At 41.3% G+C, this 15,806-nt stretch overlaps 2 protein-coding genes across 2 annotated transcripts in view; one reads left to right on the top strand and one right to left on the bottom strand.

The window, feature by feature from the left end:
- The window catches only part of ELP4 (elongator acetyltransferase complex subunit 4), a gene marked incomplete at its 5' end in the record, with an annotated part of 146,339 nt that extends 139,958 nt beyond the window's left edge, over window positions 1-6,381 (bottom strand). The window contains one exon of the mRNA XM_080617202.1: window positions 6,216-6,381. Coding sequence (XP_080473328.1) covers window positions 6,216-6,381 — 166 coding nt within the window. The remainder of the gene's footprint in view (window positions 1-6,215) is intronic.
- A 138-nt stretch (window positions 6,382-6,519) lies between these two features.
- Window positions 6,520-15,806, top strand: part of IMMP1L (inner mitochondrial membrane peptidase subunit 1) — a 35,959-nt gene continuing 26,672 nt past the window's right edge. The window contains exon 1 of the mRNA XM_080619305.1: window positions 6,520-6,557. The gene's annotated coding sequence lies outside the window, so the exon portion shown is untranslated. The remainder of the gene's footprint in view (window positions 6,558-15,806) is intronic.

The following is a 15,806-nucleotide window of genomic DNA, read 5'->3' as shown; positions in this document are numbered from 1 at the left end:
TAAAAATTCCTGAACTGTTCAGATGGCCCTATGCAACTAGCCTATTGCAGTGCCTTGCATGAAGCAAACTGCAATATGTCTCCTGCAATTACATACTGCTTTAAAAGCAAGTTAGGAGCAAATGGAATCACATCGGCACAATATCCAAAGCTCTTGATAAAAGAAGTCAATTCCGGACTGCATAGGTAGACTCTAGTGAACAGGATCATAGAATCATAGAATAGAATAGAATCATAGAACAGTTAGGGCTGGAAAGGACATTAAGATCATCTAGTTCCAACCCCCTCGCCATGGGCAGGGACACCTCACACTAAACCATGTCACCCAAGGTCTCATCCAACCTGGCCTTGAACACCGCCAAGGATGGAGCATTCACAACCTCCCCGGGCAACCCATTCCAGTACCTCACCACCCTCACAGTAAAGAATTTCTTCCTTAGATCCAATCTAAACTTCCCCTGTTTAAGTTTGAACCCGTTACCCCTTGTCCTATCACTACAGTCCTCAATGAAGAGTCCATCCCCAGCATCCCTATAGCCCTCTTTCAGATACTGGAAGGCTGCTATGAGGCCTCCACGCAGCCTTCTCTTCTCCAGGCTGAACAGCCCCAACTTTCTCAGCCTGCATTCATACGGGAGGTGCTCCAGGCCCCTGATTATCCTCGTGGCCCTCCTCTAGACTTGTTCCAACAGTTCCATGTCCTTTTTATGTTGAGGATACCACAACTGCACACAATACTCCAAGTGAGGTCTCACAAGAGCAGAGCAGAGGGGCAGGATCACCTCCTTCGACCTGCTGGTCACGCTCCTCTTGATGCAGCCCAGGATATGGTTGGCTTTCTGGGCTGCCACCGCACACTGTAGCCGGCTCATGTTCATTTTCTCATCGACCAACACCCCCACGTCCTTCTCTGCCGGGCTGCTCTGAATCTCCTTTGCCCAACCTGTAGCTGTGCCTGGGATTGCTCCGACCCAGGTGTAGGACCTTGCACTTGGCATGGTTAAACTTCATAAGGTTGGCATCAGCCCACCTCACAAGCATGTCGAGGTCCCTCTGTATGACATTCCTTCCCTCCGGCATATCACCTGAACCACACAGCTTGGTGCCATCGGCAAACTTGCTGAGGGTGCACTCAATCCCACTGTCCATGTCACCAACAAAGATGTTGAACAAGACCTGTCCCAACACTGAGCCCCGAGGGAAACCACTCGTTACAGGTCTCCAGCCGGACATTGAGCCATTGACCACAACTCTTTGCGTGCGGCCATCCAGCCAGTTCTTTATCCACCGAGTGGTCCATCCGTCAAATTGATGTCTCTCCAATTTAGAGACAAGGATGTTGTGCGGGACAGTGTCAAACTCTTTGCACAAATCCAGGTAGATGACATCAACTGCTCTACCCCTGTCCATCAGTTCCATAGCCCATTGTAGAACGCCACCAAATTGATCAGGCAGGATTTCCCCTTAGTGAAGCCATGCTGGCTGTCACCAAGCACCTTGCTGTTTTTCATGTACCTTAGCATGCCTTCCGGGAGAATCTGCTCCAAGATTTTGCCAGGCACAGAGGTGAGACTGACTGGTCTGTGATTCCCCGGGTTATCCATTTTCCCCTTCTTGAAAATGGGGATTATATTATGTTTGCCAACTGTGACCAACCTCAAATTAAAAGTTAGATTAACACAAACTAGTGGTTAGTCCAGTTGTGAATGCATCCTTTAAGCCATTAGTGTGATTAAATGTTGTCCAAACTAGATGCAAAGTTTATGTGATTCTATGGGTTATGTTTACGATTGTTTTGTCAACTACAGCTATGAAATTGTGGAGTAACTGAATGATGACATGATTGGTTGGTTGGTTTGGTTTTGGATGGTGTTATGTTTTGATTGGTTTTGGTTTTTGGTTTGGTTTTGGTTTTTGTTGGTTTGTTTTTTTCCATTGTGTTTTTTTTTTTGCTGTTGTGCTATCCATGAAATGGAGTGCTTGTGCCATAGTCATAGCGTACTTCATGGCCTCTGATTTTAAGGGTTAAAACCTCTCAAGATGCTTTAAGCTTGCCTGGCATTGCCTAAGATAGCGAAATATTGTCTGTGCAACAGGCTGTGGTGCTTCTGTTTTTATTTGGATACTGTGTTAACATGTTTACTAATGGATCTCTCAAATTAAGCTGCCTCGTAAAAAGTAGACGGTTTCTTCATTCAAATTGATGTCTCTCCAATTTAGAGACAAGGATGTCGTGTGGGACAGTGTCGAAGGCTTTGCACAAATCCAGGTAGATGACGTCAACTGCTCTGCCCCTATCCATCAGTTCTGTAGCCATCATAGAAGGCCACCAAATTGGTCAGGCAGGATTTCCCATTAGTGAAGGCATGTTGGCTGTCACCAAACACCTTGTTGTTTTTCATGTGCCTTAGCATGCCTTCCAGGAGAATGTGCTCCAAGATTTTGCCAGGCACAGAGGTGAGACTGACTGGTCTGTAATTCCCCGGGTTATCCATTTTTCCCTTCTTAAAAATGGGGCTTACATTTCCCTTTTTCCAGTCATCAGGAACTTCACCTGACTGCCATGATTTTTCAAATATGATGGCCAGATAATTCAGTCTACCAATTTAACAGCTGATTAAATTCACCTGAAACTGATTCCAATGGGGATTGGATCAACTTCTTGATCTTTAGCTCTGCCGGTAGTACTACAAATGTTGATATACACCCAGACGGAAGAGAAAAACCAAATTTTTCTCCCCTAGGTCAAAAAGTGCTAATATTATTGGATAACACCTGAATTAAAATCACCATAGAATCCCTTTGTCATGATGTACCACAATTTGAGCAGTACAAAAGTTTAGGCAGCTACCAATTTCATAGCTGTAGTTCAACACATCACAAGTTTTTTAAGCTATGCTCCACAGTCAAGATGTACAAAAGCCTCAACATTTATGGCAAGCTGATCAAGTAATCAAGCATTTCCTACATATTAAAAAAAAAAAAACAAAACCAAGCAAAACCCAACTAGAAGCACTGTTATAGTAGCGTTAGAATCACTCATTAAATCCCCATGCTCTAATCCACTACTTTCAGTTTCATTTTATTTGCTTGGGAGATAAATGCAAATGGCCCCAAAAGATGTTCCACAGGGGAAAGGAGGAGAAAAAAAGAACAAAATTAGAAATCATACAGATGCTTGATACAAAGTATGCTTCCAATATTCACCACATTCAATTGTTCAAGGAGACAGAATGCATGCCTCACTAACAGTATTTGCTTAAAATCAGCATATATTCTATACAGCACATAGAAAAAAATAGCTCAAAATTATGAAATTTTACCAATCATGGCTTGACATGGAAAAGATGATCAAAACAGCCATAAGTAACATACTACCTCATGGCAATAAGGTCTTAAAACCTTGGTTATAAAAAGCTCACTTGCAGCCACGGCAGAAGTTGTGTCTCTTCTGCTTTTAAATTGCTTGCATGAGAGGGAATTTGTTTGTCAAACTGTGTGTCACTGCAGTCAAAATTCTCACAAGCTGCATTTTCAGATCATCAATTGTAGTGCCTCTTTCTACAAGCCAGAGCTGGAACATACAAACACATACCCTGATTGCTAAAGGCAAAGTCAGGTCAAAGGATTTGCTTTACATTATCAGGTGCAGTGAACAGTCTGAACAAATGTACTCTATTAGATGGAATGTAAAACTATTGCAGTTACCATGGTTACACATTCATATTACAATGAACAATAATAATAGTAAATTAAGCAAAAACCAGACAACATTAAAAAAATTAGCAGGAACTCATAGAATCAAAAGGAAAATGTAAAATCTTCATGTTTTCTAAGAAAATGTGTGAACTTGTAATTCTTTCTAACCTTGCTATTGTAATTTTTCTTTGTTAGTATCTAAGGGAATAGTATGTGTAAACAACTATGCAAGACTTGTAACTTTCCGCATTGCTACTTACAGCAATGAGATTTAAGATCTCAAGAGATAAAAACACAAGTCTTTGCAAGTTGAGAACCCACTGCTTTCAAAGGGTATCTGTGACCTTTTTTTAAGCACCTTGAAACAAAACATTCCGTACCAAGCATGTGATGGTTATATTACACAATAGTTACAGCTCATTACAGAGAATATGGTCTATAAATCTTGAAAGTGAATTTGAATATAAAGTCTAGAGATGCAAATATGGCATTTGAAATCCAGCACTTATCTACCACTTCTTTTTGAAAGGAAATGCATTTATTAAGAAGAGCTAGCTATCAACAATACTGTAACAAATCAGGAGAATTTCAAAGTGGATATAAGGAAACAGGAAAATCCCCACAAAGATAATCAAGCCTCTCTGCCACTGCAAGTTTTCAAGACTCAGCTCTACAAACCCCTGAACAACCAACTCTTAATTAAGTGTTGAGCCAGCTTTAAGGTTGCTGTAGTTGAATTCCTGAGGTCCCTCCCCAGCTTCCAAAATCAATGATTCTGTACAGGTCCACCTAGCTGGGCGGTCTGTCTGTAACAATGCCTAATACCTGGTATCAACAGGAATTTTATTGTAGTTCAGCATTTTTGCACAGTCTTTTGTGGCCTTATCCACTCAGCAAGTTTTCCGGCTTTTCAGGTTTTCCAGTTTTTAAAAAATGCCACAACCCAATGCTATTCCTAGCATTGAACAACTTTCCTGATGTTAAAGTGTAAAACTTGTTAAGGTCAGGAAATTAGCAAATATTTAAAAGACGAGGAAAAGATACTTTAGAAGGGATCCTGAGTTTACTGAAATAAGTCTCCTCAGTTTCCAGAACAGACCATATGCAAAGGATTTGTATACAAACCCATACAAATGTGAACCAAAACAACTAAAAATTATGTTACCAAGTGCCTGGACATTTAGGAGCCTATTACTATGGACGCTGTCTACATCACCTGACCTATGCTATGCAAAATCCACTGTTTATAAAAGGGAATATGAAGAACAACTGCAATATTCAATGCAGATCTTGTATTTATGCCATTAAAGGGTTTTAAAAAAATCACACTCGCTTAATGAAATATTTCTCTCTTAAGGAGGGAGAGCTTTCTCCACAAAGATGCCAATCCCTGCTAAAAGTGCAGGTGTTCCCTACCAGACATACACACAAAAGATAAATTAGTATGATTCTCCGTAAGATATACAGGCTCAAAAACTTATTTATAAAATGGATATAACTTTTGTATTTGTCATTACTCCTTAGAATATCCTTAGAAAGAAAAGTGAAGCATTCCTGAAACCAGGACATCCATGTACTCCTCCAAGGATGAATGACCAAAGTTAAAGTCAACCTTTCCTCATTTAAAAGTAGTCCCATCTATGTACACTGAAGATGTACTGCAGCTGTGTCAGTAGTTAGTAAGAGGGTCATGCAGCCCTAGCATATACAGATAAGACAACCTGTTTCTACCGGTGAAGTTAATTAGTTCTCAATCCAGGTAAACAGTACTACTTCATGCCACAGATTGTAACAACAGATCAGTCCAAGGAACTATCTAACATCTTTACACTGACAGCAGGCAAAAGCAGATTCACAGACAGTAAGAACAGCATCACACCAGTGTAATTTATCTAAACAGGGCTTTTATAATGATGTAGCGGTGGTAAGCAACGTGAAAAAGACACACTGAGAATCCAGGTTTACGGTCAAACACATCCTAAAAATGCCTAAAAATTCTGACCAACCAGAACTACACCACATGCAACTAGGAGCTGATTCGGCAAACGCTTTCCAAAACTGAAAAGTTCAGGCCCCCTACCTAGTCTGAAGCAGACAAGCACATGTTTTTCAAAATTGGCAGCTTCAGATCCCTTAGTCTGAAATAGACAGGAATGTGTTACTAAGTTACAGAGTACCTTTCCACTTTAGAAAGGTTGCTTAAACCTATTTATATGAGCGCTAAATGGCAATCTTCTGCACCCCTTGCAGCAGGCTGGGAAGCGGGCTCACTCGCCTACCCCTACTCACACGGGGCGGGGGACTCAAGGCGGGAAACGGATCCTGCTTTGCCCCTTCCTCTTCCCCCCCCCCACTTTCCCCCCAATCCCTGGAACCGTGGGGAGGAAGGAAAGGCCTGCGGGAATAGCTGCGGGATTGCGGAAGGTAAACGACAAGCAGGGCCTAGCAAAACAGAGGGCCGCCGGGCTGAGGGAGGGGGTGGCAGCAGCCGGGTCCCAAGTCCCGCTTCCCACCAACCTAGCACACAGTCCAGGGAGGGGAGCCCGCAGGAGATCAGCAGCTGCCCGTGGCGAACGGAGGGCCGGGTGCCCGCCACAGTGGCCAAGCGGCTGCCGGCCGCGGCCTTCCGCTGGAAACTGGTGGCCCCACGACCCCGCGCCGCCCCACCGGCCACTGCCGCCATCTCGGCTGCCTGTCGCTTGACAGAAGCAAGGGGCCGCCGGGAAGAATCAAGCCTTTTCCAATCCACCAATGGGAGAGCCGCGTAGGAAACCCGCTGTCCAATGGGAGGGTGCGTTGTTCGTACGTAGCGGGCTAAAGGGGCGGAGAAGGTTGGGGCGGTCGGTGGAGAATAGGTAGGTGAGTGTGGAGGGATTGGTGGGGTGTGTGTCGGCGGAGGCTCGGAGTAACGGCCGGGCGTGAGGGGTGGATCGGGCGGTGGCGTAGACTGCGCTGTAACGGAGGAGGTGTGGTGTAGTGCAGCGGCGGTAACCCGGCCGTGCTGCGGAGAGGAGCCCTCCTTTCTTTCTTCCTTGGGGTTGGGTTGCCGAAAGGTCAGTGAGCCTTGAGGGGAGAGGCCTACCTAGCCTGTGCACCCTCAGTGCCTTCGCCAGTCTCTGTGCTGCCCGGTCGGCGTCCCCCTTTCGAAAAAAGCTTGTGTGCGAGTTTGGAAGGAAAAAGTGTTGTAAAGCGTTTTCTAATGGCTTTCAAGTAACTGTATGTAAGGTATGTAAGTGTTCTTGGAGTCTCGTTTGTACATAGCTGCAGGTGTGTAATGAATGTATGATTTAAGATCCCCTCACTTGGAAGCAGTGGCTCTTAATTATGCCAAGAGCTATAGGAGAAAAGTTACTTTACATGAGAAATGTAGTTGTTGAATCAGTTACTAAAACCATTAAAAGTTATTTTGTGTTTGGTTGGTTTTGTTTTTTTTTTTTTTTTTTTGAGGATTAACGTGTCTTTTTATTGGCCATTTATTGGTAGCGGCCTGTGCCTTGTACACTGCAGGAAACAACCACCCTAAACTGTGTGTATGTAAAAATTGGTGAGATACTTGAACTTGTATTTCATTTTCTGTATTTGTTAATACAAAGACATTAAAATGCTTTTTATCTTAATGAAAAACTTTAGTATGCTTGCTGTGTAAATCAACACTTTATAGTACTCTGAATTTAAGAGAAATCCCTATGAGCATACAGAATAGCCACTGTCACAGGTATTTGTGTTTGTTTTTAATCTGTTGGCATTTCAGATGCATCCCAAGCTACTTGAAGGCATTTGCACATAGCAGGAGGTACTCATGAGGCTGTAATGTAATTCTCCACTCTTAAGCTCCAATTTTAAATGAATGATTTTGTTATTGCTCTAAGCTATTATTTTTGAGCACCTCTGGTTGTTGATCCTACCTTTTTTTGGGGGGTGGACGGCTAGTGGGGGATCTTCATATTAAATATAAGCAGCAATAAAGAGCAACAATATGGTAATAATCCTGAACCTCAAAGGTTTTCCTCCATATAAAATTCAAACTCAGGAGGGTGAACTTTGAGTATTATCTGTTCCTGGCTGGTGAAATTGCATTCAGTTTGCTGCTGGCCAACCATCTTATGTGTTAAACACTGGACATTTTAAATCTTTATCATGAGTATCAAGAGGTTGCTTTAATGTTTTATGTTTGCTGCAAAACTGTGAAATACTTAAGAATATTTAGTTTCAAATGTAGATTATTGTTCAAAGTTAGAAGTATTTGTCTTTAGAGGAAAAAAATCAAAAGACATTTAAAAACATAGCAAGAAATAAATAAACCTATTGAATGTTACTTCTCTTTGGCCCTAGTAATGAATTGTGAGTATCTGGATTAGGAAGGACTTTAACAAAATAAAGGAAAAAAGTGTAATTCACAGTCCATTTAAGAGTTCAAGAATCTGTTATTGTCTGTGGGATCCTATGGTGAAGGAATTATGGTGTATAATTGAGTGAGGGAGCTGAAACTCAGAGTTCTTCACTTTTGAAACATCACATCAGCTCTTCCGTTTCTTACTGCACTGTCATTCTGGAGTCCAGATATCCAAATGTTTCAGATGTATGTAACGATATTAAAAAATTGCAGTATATTTATTATATTACTTTTTTTACAGGATACTTGTAGGCCTAATAAGGATATTTTTGATAAGTCACCACTTACTTACCAGAAGAAGAATCACTGCGTTTATCTCAGTGATTACTTTTCTCCCCATTCCAAGCAGTAAGCTTCCTTATGTTATTTCAATGAGACAAAGTATTTCCTTGCTTGTTTTTTAAATGAAATACACTAGTATAGGCCGCATTAGGTGGAAGCATATATCTAAAGCAGAGCCCTCTCTTCTGTAGTTCCATTTCTTACTATCTCTCTGTCTTGCAGTTTTTATACTTTTTCCCATTTTCTTACAGGGCAGTTAAAAGTGGAGGATGAGTAATTTTTTTCTCTTTCATTGTGGAGCCCACATAATGAAAGTATTTTACTGTTTGGAATACTTGTGCAAGTTTACTGGAAGTCTCAGCCTTTCTTGAGCTGTTAATAATAGGTCAACATTGCTAACACAGAAAGTCTTCATTTCATTTTCCTTCTATGCTTCCAGTCAAACAAACCCTGGTGCTTGTCAGATCCTTTCCTGAGCTGATTCAGCTCACTAATCTGATTTGGAACTATCTAATCAATTTAATAGTTTAATGTGTCATACTGCTGATAGATGCAACAAGGGCACATACACACAGTGGGAGGGGGGCAATTGAATGTTCTACCTCTTACTGACTGTGAACCTTGCAGCTATTTCAGAATTTCATGTGGTTTTAAATAATGATATTTTTTGTTATAAATTTGGGGTTTACATGCTTTGGAATATAGAGAAACTGTCCCTTATGCTGTAACTTATGATAGGAGAGGCTGTTTCAGGTGTTACCAAAAAAATACGAAGTAGAAATAGCTTTTCATGTAAGACCTGAATGTTAAAAAGTATTGCAATAGCTCTGCTTGTGATGTTAATTTTTCCTGTTACATTTCAAGATGATGGGTACAGTTAAAGTACAACTGATTCAGAAAACAGGGGGCATTAAGCTTATTTTCAAAGATCTAATTTTAAATTAAATTATTTAATACAGTAAAGCTTTACAACTCCAGGAGGGCTTATGAAAACAGCACTTAAAACATCCAATTTTATTATATCATATGGGGATATGATATAATAGGTATCACAGAAACATGGTGGGATGGCTCCTACGACTGGAGTGTTGGAATGGAAGGTTACAGGCTCTTTAGAAAAGACAGGCCTGGCAAATGGGGAGGGGGAGTTGCTATTTATGTTAGGGATAGGCTGGAGAGTATGGAACTCTGTCTGGGGACAGGTAATCAGTTAACAGAGAGTGTGTGGGTCAAGGTTAAAGGGAGAACAGCTACAGGGGACATTATTGTGGGGATCTGCTACAGACCACCTGATCAAGAGGATCTGTGGATGAAGCACTCTATAGACAGATAGGAACAGCCTCACTCTTGCTTGTCTTCGTGGGGGACTTCAACAACCCTGATATCTGTTGGAGGGACGGTACGGCCGGGCACAAGCCATCCAGGAGGTTCCTCAATTGCATGGAAGACAATTTACTTCTGCAGTAGAGGAGCTGACAGGGAGAGGTGCTATGCTTGACCTCGTGCTCACCAACAGGGAAGGGCTGGTTGGAAATGTGATGCTCCAGGGCAGCCTTGGTTGTAGCAATCATGAGATGGTCAAATTCAAGATCCTCAGGACAGTGAGAAGAGTGTGCAGCAAGCTCACTGCCCTGGACTTCAAGAGAGCAGACTTTGGCCTCTTGAGAAGCCTGCTTAGTAAGGTTCCATGGGACATAGCCCTAGAGGGCAGGGGGGCCCAAGACTGTTGGTTGATATTCAAGAATCACCTACTGCAAGCTCAGGAGTGTTGCATCCCAACTAGAAGGAAGTGCAGCAGGAGGGCCAGGAGACCTCCTTGGATGGATAAGGAGCTGCTGAGGAAAATTCAAAGGAAAAAGGAGGCTTATAAAAGGTGGAAGCAGGGACAGGTGGCCTGGAAAGAATACAGGGATGTTGTCTGGGAAGCTAGGGACCAGGTTAGGAAAGCTAAGGCCCAGTTAGAATTAAACTTGGCTAGGGATGTTAAGGATAACAGGAAGGGATTCTATAGTTACATAGCGAATAAAAGACAGACTAGGGACAACGTGGACCCTCTCTGGAAGCTATTGGGAGAACTGGCTACCCTGAATTTGGAGAAGGCTGAGGTTCTTAATGACTTCTTTGCCTTGGTCTTCACTAGCAAATGCTCTGACCACACCACTCAAATCTTGGAAGGTGGACGCAGGGACTGTGAGAATGAAGGCCCTAGGCCCACTGTAGGAGAGGATCTGGTTTGAGACCATCTTAAGAACCTGAATGTGCACAAGTCCACGGGACCCAATGAAATCCATCCGCGGGTCCTGAAGGAGCTGGTGAATGAAGAAGCAACTGTCCATCATATTTGAAAAATCATGGCAGTCAGGTGAAGTTCCTGACTACTGGAAAAAGGGAAATATAGCCCCCATTTTCAAGAAAGGGAAAATGGATGACCCAGGGAATTACAGACCAGTCAGTCTCACCTCTGTGCCTGGCAGAATCTTGTAGCAGATTCTCCTGGAAGGCATGCTAAGGCACATGAAAAATGACAGGGTGCTTGGTGACAGCCAGCATGGCTTTACTAATGGGAAATCCTGCCTGACCAATTTGGTGGCCTTCTATGATGGGGCTACGGAACTGATGGATAGGGGTAGAGCAGCTGACATCATCTGCCTGGACTTGTGCAAAGCCTTCGACACTGTCCCACACGACATCCTTGTCTCTAAATTGGAGAGACATCAATTTGATGAGTGGACCACTCAGTGGATAAAGAACTGGCTGGATGGCCGCACGCAAAGAGTTGTGGTCAATGGCTCAAAATCCTGCTGAAGACCACCAACGAGTAGTTTCCCATCATCATATAATTCACATTACATTAGTAGGTAGATAAGTCCTATGATTGTGGTGTAGAGGTGGAGTTGAAATGCAGAGAAACTAAAGAATGGAGATGATTGCAGGTGATCAGGAAATGTCTTAGCAGGTTACTTGTCAGCTGAGCTGTGGCAACTGTGATCATACTCGACTTGTAAGGGGGAGAAGAAGTTTAAACCTTTGTCTAGATTGGGATATTTTAAACTGTAGGATCATCAACTTTCCTTTCTTGCAGCTTGTGTATTACCCATATATACCTGATAAGTGTTATGTTAATTTTAACTGCAAATCCTAACTCTACCATTTTTTGTAAACTTGCTGATCCAATTCTCACTACTTGTCTATGCCAAATGCAGATTCTAAGATGGATTAAGAGGATTTTTGTGTGAGAATTCTGTAAGGAAAAAATGAAGGGAATACAATGGGTGAATGAGACAGCAATCAAAACATTTGGGAAAAGGTATGCTTGGAATTTGATCTGCAAGTATGTTTGTCCTTTCACTGTAGCCTGCGGATTTGGTGAAAATCCTAGTGTCCCCAAAATAGCAGTGCTTCTTAAAGTGTGCTTTTTAGGTATTTTGTGCTTGGTAAGTGGAAACACCTGCCATGGCTCTCATTAACTCTCTTTGCAACACGGGTTGCAGATGTAAATTTTTAGGACCTTCAGTTAATGCAAGCTGAGGCTCTGTTGCGTGAGCAGACAATGTTATTTTATTGTGCATGTTTTATTTTCCTTGAGTTCGAGTTAGTGATTTTCTTAGGTTTTAACTGTGCCTTCTAAGATTCAGTGTGTGCTTTTGTCCTTCTGTGGCAGTGAGCAAAATGCTATCCATTTTGGAATAAAACATATCAGTGCATTTTGTTTCAAAACTGTATGTCTGCCTGATTATTTTTCAGTGATATTTTGCTGTTGGGTTTATGTGTGGGATAGAGGACTAGAAAACTGCATCCGAGGGGCAGTTCTAATTTCTAATCATGTTAGTGTTTGCTGTTACCTCACCAAGCTGCTGTCCTCATCGGTTGTGGAATGTGATGGTATTAGTTTTATAGTTACCAAATCAGATTAGCTGTAGAGTCACCTGACTAGGTGGGGCTTGCAGTCGTGTGACCTAGCACCCTGCTGATCTCCCACAGGGAGCTGAAACAAGGTAGTTTGCTTTTGAGATGTTCTTAAGTATCTAACAGCACGAGTCATGGATTATGGCCACAAAGAAGATGGTTTCATTTTCCTGATCTTTGAACTAGCTAGAATGGGATCAGTTTGAAAGTGCAGCATCTTCAGGCCATGAGCCAACAAATGGAAAGAATGTTTAATCCTGGAAGTTCTGACACCAAAAGACCTGGTTTGGTTTTGTTGGCTGCTTTTTTAGTGTGGGGTTGTTTTTTGTTGGTTTTTTTTTTTTTTTTCAGTATGAAAAAGCTTTAAGACTGCTTATCCAATCAGTCATGGGAAAAGCAAGGATTGGAGGGAGGGTTTAAGGCATACCAGTTGTATGATATTATAAAAGACATGGTATGGTACTTTTTTTTTTTTTTTTTCAGAAAGCTGTTGGATATTAACCTAAACACATCCCTGTGGATATGTTGAACAGCAGCAATAAAAATTTAATTCTGTGTGAAATTTAAGCAGCTCTTTTAAAACAGAAAGTCCAAGTAGATAAATTAGGAGACATGAGTTAGTGGTATGTGCTGAAGACAATAAATTATAAAAAAGGTTATTTAATATTTCTGTAATTTTAGATTAGAAAAATGTATTGCAAGGTAGGACTAAAAGCAAAGAGGGGCTGGGGGGTGGGAGGGACCAGCCAACCACAAAACCACCAACTAGAAAAGGAGTATTATTTGTATTGTGGCTTTTGATGCTCTGTAATATTTTAAATACTGGGTTCCTTGTTCAAGCTTACTTCAGGATTAAAAACTAGAAATTAAGACAGATTGATTGTAGCCTTTTCAGATGCTTAACATCCAGAAGTCTACTTAATATTGAATCAAATGGCTGCCCTGAAAGAACAAAAGAGTTTATCACTTCAGCGTGGCAGTGGAAGAGGTGGAGAGTAAACTTGGTATTTCAGCTGGGAAAATGTAATTTAAATGGTTTGATATCTTGAGTCTTTGTTTTTGCCTTCCAGTTGTATCTGATTGCATATATTTCATTAAACAGGCATTTCTAAAGCTAGGTAAATAATGTGGATAATTAAGATTAATGGAAAAGTTAATAGCTGTGACTTTTAAAATTTTATTTATATAAGTGAAGTTAATGCAAAAGTACAAAGTAACATATAATGTGGTTTTAGAGCCTAAGATTCACTGAATATCTGTAAAATCATGTATCAATTAATTTATAGTTTCTATATAATTTTTTTTTTTTTTTCTGATATGCTGGTATTACAAAGGTTCGGAATTGGTCCACTTTGGATTTTAGAAAAACATTGCTTTCTGCTAAGTTGTTAGGGCTTTTAGTCTTCAAAGGCATTATTCCAAATAACTGTGTCATTTCTGTTACAAATCTATATTATCAGCAGGTGCTGGAATACAGGCAGTGTTTGCTCCTCACCTACATTGTGGGATTCTATAGAAGGTACTTATAGAAGCACTATAGAAGGTATCTGTTATCTCTGAAATATTGTGAGATCTGAAACCTGTGAAATGCTTTGGAAAAGCACTTGAGGCCTGCCCATGGCCAGAAAAGATTTAACCAGTCACCTTCAGAATTCTTTTAAAATTGTAGTTTGTCTTCTCTTCCTGAAATATTTTTGAGTTTTCGTAATGGAGAATTGTCCCTCTCTTCTAATGTTGGCCAAAACCTAACAGTAATGTTCCATCAAGAAACTTCTGCAGGAGCTTTTAAAATTACAAAGAAACAAAATCTGGGTCAGAAGTCTTATGTGTACACAGCCCCACCTGTCTGACCTCCCCTCTTAAATAAAGGAAATGTTATTGTTAACTGTTGTCATGCTTACAGGTGACTTCAGACTACTGAAGTGTAGAATCTGTATTGCTGGCATTGTTTTTCAGCTTAGGTTTCAACAACAGGCTCTGATATCCATTGAAGTACGACAGGCATGCTGGGTGAGATTCAGGAAGCTCCTCCTCTGGGGTAGAATGATGAACTGACAGTTAAGTGAAAAATAAATCCCAAGACCTTTGATTGCAAAGATAGGAATCTTTGCTAATGTGCTTATATGCAAGGATGTAACTTCTTGGTGAGACCCACAGTCTTTTAACCGCAGTTTTCCAGTGTACTGGCCAACGATGCATTCTGATCATTGTGGCTTCCATAGATATTCCAGACAGGTAGTTTAATGCTAGCTGGGATATTCAGCCCCTGCCAGCAGGGAAGTAACTTCTGACAGTGTGGTATCCTCCAAGAAGCAGTTTTTCCTCCCTTTATTGCCCTTTGGTCTTAGTTTTATGAGCTACTCAATCTTTAGTCTAATAGCAGCCTTCCAGTATCTGAAGGGGGCCTACAAGGATGCTGGGGATGGACTCTTCATCAGGGACTGTAGTGACAGGACAAGGGGTAACGGGTTAAAACTTAAACAGGGGAAGTTTAGATTGGATATAAGGAAGAAATTTTTTACTGTTAGGGTAGTGAGGCACTGGAATGGGTTGCCCAGGGAGGTCGTGAATGCTCCATCCTTGGCAGTGTTCAAGGCCAGGTTGGATGAGGCCTTGGGTGACATGGTTTAGTGTGAGGTGTCCCTGCCCATGGCAGGGGAGTTGGAACTAGATGATATAAGGTCCTTTCCAACCCTAACTATTCTGTGATTCTATGATTCTATAAAGACATGCAGGAGAGCAGAAGTGGTTGAGCTGAAATGCATATAGGTGTGTTACATGGAGCTAAATGTAGTAGCTTACATAGCACTGTGAATAGTGATGCAGTTACTGACCCAGCTCATGATGATGCAAGTTCTGCTTTCCCAATGAATGATGTTGGTCACTGGCTTCACTAAGTGTATGGCACTCAGGTTTCACTGGGAGCAAGATACTACAGAGTCATAGGAACATTCACATGTATTTGGTGGACTTTCATCTAGTTTCACAGCATCCTGACCATCCATGGAGTGGGGGATGAAGCCAGATGTGCTGCTATAAATAATTTTGTAGAGTTGTGTAACTATACCTTTTCTCAGCACAGAGACAGAAGCCTTGCTTGCTTTTCAAAATATATGATTGTTGTAAGAAGTTGTTTAGAATGGTAAACTAATTATGTCATTGAGAGGTAGATGAAAAAGAGCATTTGGGTCTTTAAGCAGTGAAGAATTAAAATTTAGACTATGTTAATTATACAGTTAGATAAAACACAAGTAAGCATTATAGTAAAAAAACTCACTTTAATAAACCAGATCCACTAATGGCTAGTTAAGAAAAGGTATATTGTTCCAAACTTGGCATAACATTGTGGTTAAAGCAGAAAACACTGACTGTGTATCTGGCTTTTTTGTAGCCAGGCTGTATTTTAGCAAACTTCTGTTATTCTTCTCAATGGATTCAACTTCTTGCATCTCCTGCACTGAGCTTACCAATTCCATACCAAAACTGCTGTGTTTGCTGAAATCCATTTCAAGGGCATGTATTGAGGA

Source organism: Psittacula echo (genome assembly GCF_963264785.1).
Source record: "Psittacula echo genome assembly, chromosome: 5".
NCBI lineage: Eukaryota > Metazoa > Chordata > Aves > Psittaciformes > Psittacidae > Psittacula > Psittacula echo.
The sequence above is the reverse complement of the archived record's forward strand: the minus strand, read 5'-3'. Positions and strand labels throughout refer to the sequence as shown.